The sequence below is a fragment of the Haliaeetus albicilla genome, chromosome 11 (genome assembly GCF_947461875.1).
Source record: "Haliaeetus albicilla chromosome 11, bHalAlb1.1, whole genome shotgun sequence".
Classification (NCBI taxonomy): domain Eukaryota; kingdom Metazoa; phylum Chordata; class Aves; order Accipitriformes; family Accipitridae; genus Haliaeetus; species Haliaeetus albicilla.
The window spans coordinates 27,237,471-27,249,760 of NC_091493.1; the positions used below are offsets into that span (position 1 = coordinate 27,237,471).

General features: G+C 40.2%; 1 protein-coding gene across 6 annotated transcripts in view; it reads right to left on the minus strand.

The window, feature by feature from the left end:
* The window catches only part of NT5C2 (5'-nucleotidase, cytosolic II), a 63,846-nt gene that overhangs the window by 23,046 nt on the left and 28,510 nt on the right, over positions 1–12,290 (minus strand). For 5 of the 6 annotated variants that reach the window (XM_069796889.1, XM_069796890.1, XM_069796892.1 and 2 more), the window contains one exon: positions 8,375–8,448. In XM_069796889.1, coding sequence (XP_069652990.1) covers positions 8,375–8,448 — 74 coding nt within the window. Of the gene's footprint in view, positions 1–8,374; positions 8,449–9,878; positions 10,026–12,290 lie in introns of those variants that run through there. The other variant, XM_069796893.1, reaches the window with a different exon arrangement.

A 12,290-nucleotide genomic window follows, 5' to 3' on the forward strand; every position in this document is an offset into this window, starting at 1 on the left:
TTAAGAACACTTCAGTATTTAATGTACCTTTTCTATTTCACTAGAAATTATGTATTTGTAGTGATCAGCAAACAAGACCTTGACAAAACCTCCAGGTGTGTCCCAGGATACTTTGTATGCTTAACACACAAGCTGCTCTGCTGTGTATAAACAGCTAGATCTTGCACTAAGCCTCCTGCGGCCACAGATGTTTCTGACAGTAAATCAGGAAGCAAGGCAAAAGTCGCTAATCATTGGAGGGTTGAATCTTTTGGATCTGAGCTTCAGTGGCTCCCCAGCACCTTCTTCTGACAATGCCAAATACAGGGTTCTGGGTGGACCCCAGCACACACCCATAGAAGAGCACCAAGGCTCTGCAGTCCCCAACTGCAGTGGTGCCCCTAAAGCAGCTATGCACCCACTCTGCAGCCTAAGAGCGATGGAAAATTCCTTACCTCTAATGCTCCTGCAAACATCCCCAAGTGCACAGCACAGCTTTCAGCTCTAAAACCTCTAACCTGGAACAGTATCAGCTCCTACTCTCCCACTCTGCATGCTAAAAGGATCTGTAAAGACAGGATCTGTTGTTGCTTCAAGGACTGACACAGTATTCTGTGTTCAGCTCAGCTTGAATTGCTGGGTCTACACTTCAGGTTGTTTTCAGTGCTGCATTTCTACTTGTTTTAAAAACAAAAGTGTTGTCAAGTATCATCAGCTTTAACTCTTCCCAAAGCAGGCATATTAGTGCTCTCATTGGTAAATTCCAGATATTTTTAGCTTTCTACTGCTGCACTTTGTTTGCCTTCAATGTAACAAAGATTTGGGCTGTTTGGATATGCCTCAGAGGCTAGCAAAACAGACCTTAGTGTTGGAAAGATTTCTTCTGCTGAATAAAAATGCATGGCTTGAGGTAACAACAACAGCACTGAGGTCACATTTTGCATGTTGAGAGAAGCAATTCAGACAGACTCTGCATTTCAAGGAAACTTCAGTTTGTCTGTTTTAATAATTGGCATAACATTCCTTTGCACTGGAATAATATTTTAAAGATGACTACACAGTCACCTGTTCTTTTATGGGAATTTTTTATGGTTACCCTGACACAAGAGAATCTTTTTTTGTGCTTAACAAGTGGCCTTCACAATTTAACTCTCTCAGATACAGCCCACTGGGAGTCATAATCCCATACTGGAAATATCCCTGCATTTCCATGGAAACAAACTCCTGTGCCAAAATATGGGCTTAGTTCTTCAGTGAAGACTTCTGAACAGGGAAGAAATAGTTGCATGGGCTTCATATTCAAACATAATTTGCTAGCATCTAGAAATAAAAAGAAAATGACTTAAAGGTATAGTAGCCATTTATACACTATATCTAAGGCATTATTCAGGTGTATCAGTGTCCAAACAGATCCAGCTTCTTATTTCTCTCCATATTCACTTAAGAGAGTGAGCCTCAAAAGCTACACATTTGTTTAACGGTGTGCACCTGGGCTTATTTGTAGCACAAGTGCCCATGCTGTTAATAAGCCACATACATAAGTTTTTCTCTGGTGTGCTAAAATAAGGCATTCACAAAGCAACAGCACACATGTGATCTCGGAGTTAAAGCCTTCTGTACTCTCAGCTTTGGTTCCTCCTACAGAGTAAGCTGTTTGTGTCATCACAAGAGTATTTGCAACTTAATAGTACTTCTGTTGTGGTATTAAGATTACTAGATAAGGGGGTCTATTAGAGTGAAAAATACCTCCATATTTCCATCCATCTGGCAACGACAAGAACTGGCCATTGGTATACTAACAGCCTGCTGACCCAGCTGGGTGTTATTCTCATGTTTTTAAGAGCAAGAAAACAGAATATAGCAGCTTTTGAAACTTCCCTTACACTGTGAAGACTTGTTCTTTCAGCAGCTTCTGTCTAACACTGATTCTTCAAGAATCCACAGACAGCAGATTAGCAGTTTGTCAGTGGTGATTTATTGGCATAGAGCAAGCAACACATGCTTTCTCCACTTCTCATTCCCAATGCCAGCATGTGAGATCCCACAGCTCCAGACCTCGGTTTGCTCATTATACAGCTTTAAACGGTCAAACTCTGAAGAGCAGCAACACAAAGAGAGCAGAGACAGTAGCCACTCAAGCACTGCACTGGTATTTGAAAAAACATCCAGCTCAAAGCATACTAGGAACAATTTAGCGTCTCCATCTGCCTTTAGCTTTAAAACACTAATGGCTAAACCGGCCTCTGAAATCTGCAAAATCTGCACCTGTTAAACTGGAAATGTGCAAATGTGAAAACATAGACAGCAGATATGCAATAGTCAAGGCACTGCTCTTTTTTTGCTAGGACAGTCTGAAGGCTACTGTTGTCACAACTACCAATTCCTTTCTCTAGCCACCATACTATTTCTGTGTGACACAAAGAATTGTATTATCCAGAGAACTGGGAAAGAAGCAAAACTGCTTAGTATATACCCAAAAGAGCCTCGAAGACTGTAGTACTTACATCACGATGAAACTAAACACAAACCTTTAACCTAAGCAGGAGAGCCTTGTTAGAACATTTGTATTGGAGTCCAGTACCAATAAACAGATAATAACAGTATCTGAACAGAAGAACAAATATTTCTTTGTAGTTACTTACATTACAAGCTCAGCAGCTTTTTTAATTATTCAGTTCAATCTTTCACGTATAAAACTCCCACGATTATACTTTGTTTTTCATATGTGTAATCCAGAAATTTTTTATACAAGGCACAAATTCATTAGTCCCATTTCTCAGTTGTGGAAACTGAAACACAGAAAACTGATACAACTCAGCTACAGTAAAAATACTAGATCGATTGAAGAACCAGTTCTCAATTCAGCTGCCATCTTTTCTCCCAGATCACATGCAGCAACATGCCAATCCTACCTTCTGGTTGAGTGTATCTTTTCCAGAGTCAACAGGTAAAGAAAAACATTTCAAAAATAAGATGCGGGTGTGAAAAATTTCCCTGTCCTCCAAACTGCAAGGATGGCTTGGACACAAACGCTTACTTGAGAAAGGGGCAAAATCTGTTTACACATGTTGCATTTTGGAGTAAGTTTCGGACAGCGTTAGTCTTTCCCATGTCTTTTCCCACATGATGAGAAGGAAAATGCTACAGCTGAAAGCATAAGCAATTAATTTTGCAATAAAATCTTTGCAGTGCACCAAATCTTGGCTTTAAGTTGGCAATGTTTCCAAGACATAAGCTATATTCCAATCAGATTACATTGTATTAATCATATTTACACACAATAAAACCAGTATTTTTCAAGGCTCATTTCCCTTTCTTTTTTATTGAAACAGTTTTCAGCAGCCAGTGATAATTTTATTATTGATTTCTGGAAAAACATGGTAGCAGCAGTGATTTAAGTACAGGAAAAGCATTTGAAATTAAAGCATCCTGCCTAGTACTGATACTACAACTTACCTACCTGAGATAGAAGCTAAAACTTTCAACGAGGCCATAACTTTTGGAGAAGGAGGGTAGTCACAGAGGAATCTTTTCAAGCACAATTGAGTTCGTAATTCTTACTAATTCCCTCTCCATCTGCCAATGGCCCGGTGTAAAATTACAGCCAGTTTGAGAACCCCACTGCTTTAGCCCTGCTCCTGTCAAGGGACATCTATTCATCACCTCATTGTGCAACCTGTCCCATTTAAGACGTAGTAATGCCAAGGCCTCCTGCACTACTTGGATCCAGACCTACTCATTACAAGCGTAGCTCACACTGAGAAGGAAGCAGCCAAATAAAATGCTGTGTGAAACCAACCTCTCTCTGCTGGATTTCCAACAGGCCTCACCAACTCCTAGTCTCAGGTGAGTGTTGCAGTGAAGGCTCTCTACTGACATACCTTTATCTTTCTTCCTGCAGTTTGCAGTAAACACAAAACAGAGAAGCCTGTGAATCTTTTGGATTACATGCAACATTTTCCTTTGCCAAAGCATGGCCCGTTTTGACAGTACTAGTAAAACAGGAAGGCAGACGAGAATTGTTACTGACTACTGGTCTTCTAGCCGGTCAGGATGAATAAGCAGGGATGAATCATTCAGATAATAAAAGAAACTACAATTTAGCAAACAAAAATGCGCTACAAAAGGACGCTCAAATCTCTCTATCTCAAGGACTTAAACAGGAATTTTTCAAAAATTCTCAGTTCTGCCCTGACAGCAAACACAGCCCTTCACGGGTATTTGCAGATCCTGGTGTAACGCCGTTGCTTTCCAAGGAGCAGGGGAACCCTGGGGAATCGGCACGGGCCTTGCTCCTTGGCTGGCAGGCAGCAAGGTCAGCGGCAGAGAGCGAAGGGCCGCTGGGGTGACAGCTGCGTAACATCACAGAAACTTGTCTTAACCTCCGTTAACAGCAAGGGCTGAAATAGCTGATGACTCTTGCTTGTGTCAAGCCCTCCCAGATTTCAAGCAGCAGCTATTTAACTATGCACACAAACCACAGTCAAACCTGGCTGTTCCTCCTGCTCCTTCGACCTTCCTCCCAGTAACACCTAGCTTAAAAGAAACATTCTTTTATGTACTAAATGTGATTCACTAACACAAGCAAACCAAACAGACTGAATAGGAAGGGGTCAATCAGCCACACATACAACACAGACTTCTGAGCCTCTAGTATTAGGGTATCCAGCACATGAACCTAGGGAGACTTGGGAGTTTCCATACATGTAGGACATCTTATTCACCCCATGAGGATGCAACAGCAATCCTTGATGGGAAAACAAGGAATCTGAAACCTGTGAGAGTTATTTCAATTTGCTTTCATTTTATTTTGAGCTCCCAGCAGTCAAATTAATTCTAGCTGTAATCACAGTGGCTACAGATTCAGCAATTTAATGTCCATAATTTCTCAGAAGAGAAGGCTAAAACCTTCAGGGTCTTTTCTTCAAGACAAAAAGACTTTGTTTGCCCAACCCACCCATTAACAGTATTTCTCAAGCCTATGCAAGGAAAGAGACAAACACAATGAGAGAACATATATGTTATTAACAAGAATTCAAAGTTTAACCTAGTTTTGACTTGAAAGCAAACAAGATCATGTGGCAATGCTGTATTAGACAGCCTTGATTTTTTTCAATTTTGAGTTAACTGGTCCTTTAATAAGGCTAAGAAATACTACCCTATAAAACAATGCATGAAATCGTATTTTATGTGCAATGTAACATGATGATACCAAAATTGCTGTCAGTTGGCAACCTGACATTCTCAGTCATGCTAGTAGTAGAACACATGATCACTGCAGCATGTGTGCAGTAGCTGTTACAATATACTTTAAAATGGAAATGCCATGTCCCTACCAAAATTAGATTATTCTAGACAGAAAACAGTGTTATTGTAAGCAGGTTTGTGTCTTTAAACTCATAAAGTACAAGAACAAAACTGTCTCAAGCTTCTAAAGTTCAAAATAAGTCAAGTGATTCTGACTTCTCTGGTATTGAACCACCTCCTAAGCAGGACTTTTGGTGCTGCCAGTGGCCACTGATTTGGGAAGAAGAAAGAAGAGTGAAAATGTGTTTTCTTTTACTGACATCACAGCCTCCTCTTCACAAGATGGGTAATTCAAGGTGTTGCAAAATAATCATTCTTCTTCTGACATGTCAAAGTGTATGACTCTCATCTATGGGATGAATGTCATCAGTTTATTTCTGATGCATGACAGTGCATGACAGAGAATGGGGAAAGGATGTCGCATATAGTTTTTGGCGGGGTCAATGGCTCTGACTGCCTTCAATCATTGAATATGAACATTGTGATTGGGATATTTTTAAACAACTTTACAGAAAAGTGACTTAGCAATATCTGAAAGTACAAATGCAGAAAACTAGAAGAGGAGCTGATGACACTGGAGATGCTTCCATTCTTCTTCCTTGGTCTATTTACATGTCTTGAATGGTCTCCAAAAGGCTTCTGCTCAGCATGCACCATCTGGTATGCAGATACCATTTCCAGATGTTAAATTACAGATAAACTAGCTTTTTACGTTGTTTTTTCTTTTTTAATCTAGACAGTAGTACGTCCATGTGAAGGAGTGTTTAAGGGATAACGTGCCCAGACAGAAAACACGACAGGGTCTAATGAATGCACTACCACATACTAATACCATACTTCACTCACCATACTTCACTCACCCCACTTCTTCGTTGTAATTTCCAATTAATTAATAATAATCATAATCATATTTTAACACTACACTCTTCAAAGCCCCTGCAATGAATAAGTAATTTTTCTTCTGTGTGACAGTTATATATAGCAAATAATGGTCAGATAACAAAAGCCCACACAGAGAAGAAAGGATGACTGAAACATAAGACGACAAACAGGTAATTTTGTATGTTAGTTTCCCAGTTTAGTGAAAAAAAGGGAAACAGTACTTACCAGGCATAATGCTTTTCATCTGCAAAGGCTTTCCAACCTAATTACATTCTCACAACTCCCTGTAAAATGATCTGCAACTATTATCTCTGTTGTACCATGGAAGAAGTCATAGAACAGCAGCTTACCCCAGAGCAGTCCAGATTTCCAGTTTTCTGCTCAGACCACATCCCATTTCTTTTTCTGCACCATACCCTGTCACTCAAGTCCCCTGAATGCACCGACTTTGCCTGCTTAACTGTAGCACTGTGATCTTCCAGTCTTGGAAGCCCCAGGTTTCCATGTCCCTGCATACTGTTCTAGGATGCTTGAAACATTCACATTTTTTCCTTTCATTAAACCAAGCATCATTTTGTGGATGACAACACATTTGCTCTGTGTTTACAGGAACAAGCAACACTTGAGTAAAATGAACAGTCGGAGAAGTGAGGATAGTGCTGAAGCTCTCCTTCTGTCATGATGAAAGTTAGCAACATGCTTCCTGCTCCACGCCAGCCCCGCTGGGATCACCTGAGTCATTGGGAAATGCCGCCAGTTTGCAAAAGGCGCAGAAGCTGTTTTTCTGTTACGGAAGTGAAACCCACAACTCTTTTTTTTTTTAAGCATTTGTTCTTGAACAACTGTTTTGCACTCCTTAAAGGCACTGCCACAAGGCTGTCACAGCCGGGAAACATAAACACCAAAAGCACACGCCTGCAGTCAGATCCAGCACAGATTAACGACAACACACTTAATGACTTAAAAAGTGGCAGGAACTTTAAACAGAGGTATAAATAAGGTGTTGAACAACCAAACCTTTTATATATAACTGCTGCCTCATGGATCACTGCTTAAAAGAACAAAAGCAAGTGATCTAAATATAAACTGCAATTACCTGCCACAGTCTCCAAAACTGCTCCTTGAACAGCACTGTGTTGAACCATGAGCACATGGAAGCCTTCCTGCCCTTTGCTTAGCCACTGACCCCAGCTCCTGTGACCCTCACACTGTCTCTAGCCACATTACTCATCCCTCATGCCTTCTCAGCAGACACAGGAACTAGATGACCATAGCTGACATACTGCATTAGGTGACCCTGACACTCTACCTCACATTTTCTCAGTTTATATTCACAACGATTCTAAATTGAAATATCAAGGGTGATAGGAATTTTTATCCACAACCTTGGAAGTGGTAGTGAGAAAGAAGGCAGGGTTATACGTGACATCCTCAGTTACAGCCTGTGGGATATTATAGCCTAGGAAAGTGGAAGTGGGCTTTTTTTTTATCTTCCTTCCTTAAAATACATAACATCATGCAAGTCTGATTGTGCAGAAACCGGTAACTTTACCCTCCCTTCACCAAGTCTCAGAGAACTTGCCTGTTGAGTATTTGAAAGATGAAGAAGTCATGCAAAAAATTTTATGAAACTAAAAGGTCTTATGCAACCTCCCAAAGCCTATCTGCCACAAAGAATGGGCAAAGCTTTCTAAATGAACTTGTTCAGATGACACAAGACACTCCCCCTGCCTTGCCTCTTCTCAAAATGAGTCACTGATGTGGCCAACTGAGGAGTAAGAAGAAAACCTATTCAAAAAAGACCCTCGCAGGACACTGGAGAACCTGCCGGCTAAAGGTGTAACCCGCGATATGCACCAAGGATAAAAGAAATCAACTCATTATTCAAAGCCAAGCTTGCTCCTGGGGCAGTATCAAAATATAGTGGAATCTAAGGAAGCAATTAGACTTATTAAGCTTTGGTTTCCTTGACACCCATAATCACTTGAAACTGTTCTACAGCAACATGGCTTGTGACCAAATACAGCTTGCAGATAACAAATTTAAGGGAAACACCTAAAATGGAAGTGCAATGAACACTGAACAATATATTTGCTAATAGAAGAAGCACCTGCTAACTGGAGTAGCCCTACCAGTAACTGGTTTTTGCTCAACAAGAGGCAATATTCCAAACTAAGTCAATGACAAAAAAAATTAAGATACTCACCAGCAAGTGTATAATCCATATCAAAACCAAAACACTTTATCTTTTCCATGGCTAAACTTCTGTTTACAAAGACCCTGTAAAGAGACAAGAAATAAAGCCATAGGTATGAGCATTTACAAAATAATCATGTTTTAGGAAAAACACATTCTGCCAGCTTTCAGGATGTCTGGCTCTCTTAGGTCAAAATGAGAAAATATACCTGAAAACGGAGGCATGTTTCATTTTTTGCCATGAGTTCTCCTGAAGCAAAGCCATGACTTTGCAAGGTTATTCTAATTATTGGTATGCTGTCTAAAGACATACACGCATGCATGCACACACACACATGGCTTTGCATGTGACCTGCAAAAATTCCTAAGAATAGAAGTGCAAAATCTCCTGAAGCAGAATTCAGAGCTCAAGTGAGAGGAAACTGGAAGCAGAGGATGGGAAGCAATACAATTTGCTTCATTAAAACAAATTATTACAAAGACGTAACAAGGAAAGAAGAAGAAAGTAACATTTCTGTGAATACACTCACAGCACTTGATCCCTCTTTGGAACTATATCTGGAAATTCGAAGCAAACCTAACCAGATCCATTTCCACATTTACACCAATAGCGTTAAAAACATTTAATAAAGCTCTGAAAAACAGCGATTGAGATAAATTTTCATCCACAAGAATATGCTGTTTCTATTGTGAAAATTTGTCTTTCTATTTATAACTCCCCTGCAACTCCTTGACAAAACTGCTATTTTTTAAATTCCACTTTTACTATTAATGCTTATTGCAATGAGAATCTAAGCTGAATACTTCCAGGTCCTTTTTGACGACAACATTTTAATACACCCTATTCAATTTAGTTCAAGTAAATAACATGGTAAAGAAATAGGTCAGAGAATACAACAAAAGCTTTTCTTGCTTCCTGTTCTAACTACTACAGTAACTAAGCTGCTTATGTTCCCCCAGAACTTTGAACCATATAGCAGATCTGTAATTCAGCAGGACTTCTCTCCACTGTCTGTCTTATCTGAACTTTAAGAACAAGAGTCAGAACTCAGCTGCAGGATGGAAGCTGAGCTTCTCAATACCCATCTCGGACAGAAATCCCACGTACTGCTCAAGCTGTGATGCCGAGACAAAGTTCTCCAGTATGAGAAAAGTCCCGGACCCTTCACCTGTACTCTGATTTCAGTATGTGACATTCTCCAAATATTTAGTAAGTGCATTGCCCTCAGCAGAGTAATTATCCTCTTAGAAACTGAAATCGGCAGCGCTGCCATGTAGGCGGAGTGGCGCAGGGACAGAGATACTGCAATGGAGACGGCAAGTGCAAAACCAAGCACTCGTATGTTCTGAAAAGCTGAAAGAAACCACTGGGAGATTCTCCTCCGCACGCACGTTCTGGGCAGGTGGCCCACATAACGTGCCCGTTTAACTGCCCATGTCAATCCACCACAGCTCGAATTTTAACAGCAAACCGCTAACATCAAACTATCACACTTCTATGCAAGTCGTCTTACCTCATCTCTCACCGATGTGCTCCTTGTTTAGTTCGCAGCAGTCTGATTCATCTACTTGTCTGAATCATATTACACAATTCCTTTAAAGCTTCCCTAGTACCGATGCAATTTTGCTTGGATCTGATTTGACTTCAGAAGATCATTATGTCTGAACCAAGCCTTAAAGTACTGTATATCTTCTTGGACAGTGTTCTAGAAAACACATCTGTGGCTAATTTAACCAGTCACTGGATATCGTTGTTGTTCCACACAAATCCACTTGGAATACAGTTTCTCTGGCAATAGTATACTTTCCTCCTAACCTTGCACACTCTCTCTGGGAGTCACAGTTTCCTGGCAAAGTGCCTGCCTTTGACAATGGGGCTTGTCACTAAGGGGCCTCAGAGGTTATAGACGACGCTTTTTTCTGATAGATTTATGTATTACCTAAACAAGACAAAGTGATGGGAAAAAAACTGGAAACTGGTAAAGAAATGCCTTTTGGAAATATGAGATGGGATCGTAAATCACTACAATTCACTCCTGAAATAGCTGGCTTTTGAGTAGGTGGAGCAAATTACCGGAATCTGCAGTTTGAATCCATGTTTGTCTTTTAACATCGAGATAGCTCTGATTTACAAGAGGCCAATGTGAAATGCTATTTGGTACTAAACAAAGTCTTATACTTTGTATAATGAAGATGATTACGTTCTGTTGCTGCAGATGCCAGGAAGCATTATTTATTAGCTAATTCAAGCACATGATTTCTGATCTCATGTTTGTGCAGTTTGTTTCTGAAAGTGGAGAGCTTCAAGAAGGAATAACATACCTGTGGGAGACACTGCCAACATTTTTTGTCCAACCTGCAGAGTCCAATTTTGTTCTTGCCTTTAGGCTTAGCCCCCAGAGCATAGTTTTCCGTCCTTATGAACAGGACAGGAATAAGAAAGGAAATTTGAAGAAGCTCCGAAGAGCATTTCAGAATTACAACATTTGGGAACAGTTTCCCAAATGAGGACAAAAAACAAGCACTAAGACGGAGCTGAATGCGCTTGTAAAAAGGGTAATACGACAGTGCCTGTGAAAGGCGAAAACAAGGGAGCTGTGACCCAAGAGATCTCTCCCAGTCCAGCCTGCCTATGTTTAGATGATGACGACACCAAACTGACCAAAAACCATGGAAAGATCTCTAAGCTTCTGATATTTTTTCATCGCTTGCTTTCGGAGTATTTACAAACTGAGCCCCCCGACTAAAAAAAAAAAACCACCACACATTAATACGGAAGATCTGGAAAAGTTTACTAAAGGCAATGAAATGAACAACATCTATTAGCATATTTTTGTTCCAAAGTAAGTCTTATGACTAAAACATGAAAATTACTATACCAGCCCCCTCTTAGTAACAGCTGGTGAAGATCTCTCATTCTCCATCAACTCATAAATATTGCCTATGACCCAGAAACCATATGTGGCAGAGTCTAGTCCTGCCCCAACAGGGCATAGGACCTAGCAGATTTCAAGGCATCCTACTGACTGATTTGACATGGTAATTACTTCACCCACCAGTGCTGGAGTGAAACAGAACAAATATTTTAAAAAGCCAAAGAAGGCTATTACACAACATGTTCAGGACAGGAAATGAGAACACTTTAATCAATTTAAACTTGGATATGCCTTGGCAGATTAAATGGCAGACTAAACAGTGGCAAAAAAAAATGGAACCAATTTCACTTCTCTTGTGAAGGCCCAGCCAGATACTGGGGTTATTTTGTAGGCACTCAGGACCTCAAATTTAAATCCTGATAAACGAAGATGTCTCCCATGCACGGTGCCCCCAGAGACACAAGGGGCTAAGTAGAGACTTCCAAATATTTACTCCCAGAAGCTGACCACCTTAATTCAGGGGATTTACTCAGAGCAGTAAATATCTGCAGTATCCTAGAAACTAAAGATAAAAGTTGAGATTAAATCACCATGATAGTTTCTGGCAAGAGCCAGGTGCTTCTCAGAAGCTGCAGACTTAGCCCATTTCAAAGCTGTGCTTAGATCCTAATCAAAGGTACGCTTAGCCTGATTTCAAGAATACCACTCAAATGTGTCTGTTGGCTATGAAAATGTAACGTCCCCACAGAAGACATAGTATAGAGAAATGACAAGAGTTGTTTTTAATGACTATAAAGCAAACCCAACACTAAGACCCCAAGACCCCTAACCACCTGAGAGAAAAGATCCTCTGGTCTCTAAAGGAAAGGATGAGATTACAAGTTTTTTACAGCTTATCTAGATAAACAAAAATCAAAGAAGCTTCCAGATTACAAACAGTTGAGGTAAAGTCAGAATAAGAGGAAAACTAAAATCACCTAACATTTTTAGGCAAGGAAGTTTTAATCTAGAATAATTTTTCTACTTGCCGTAATCAGAAGAAAGCATACT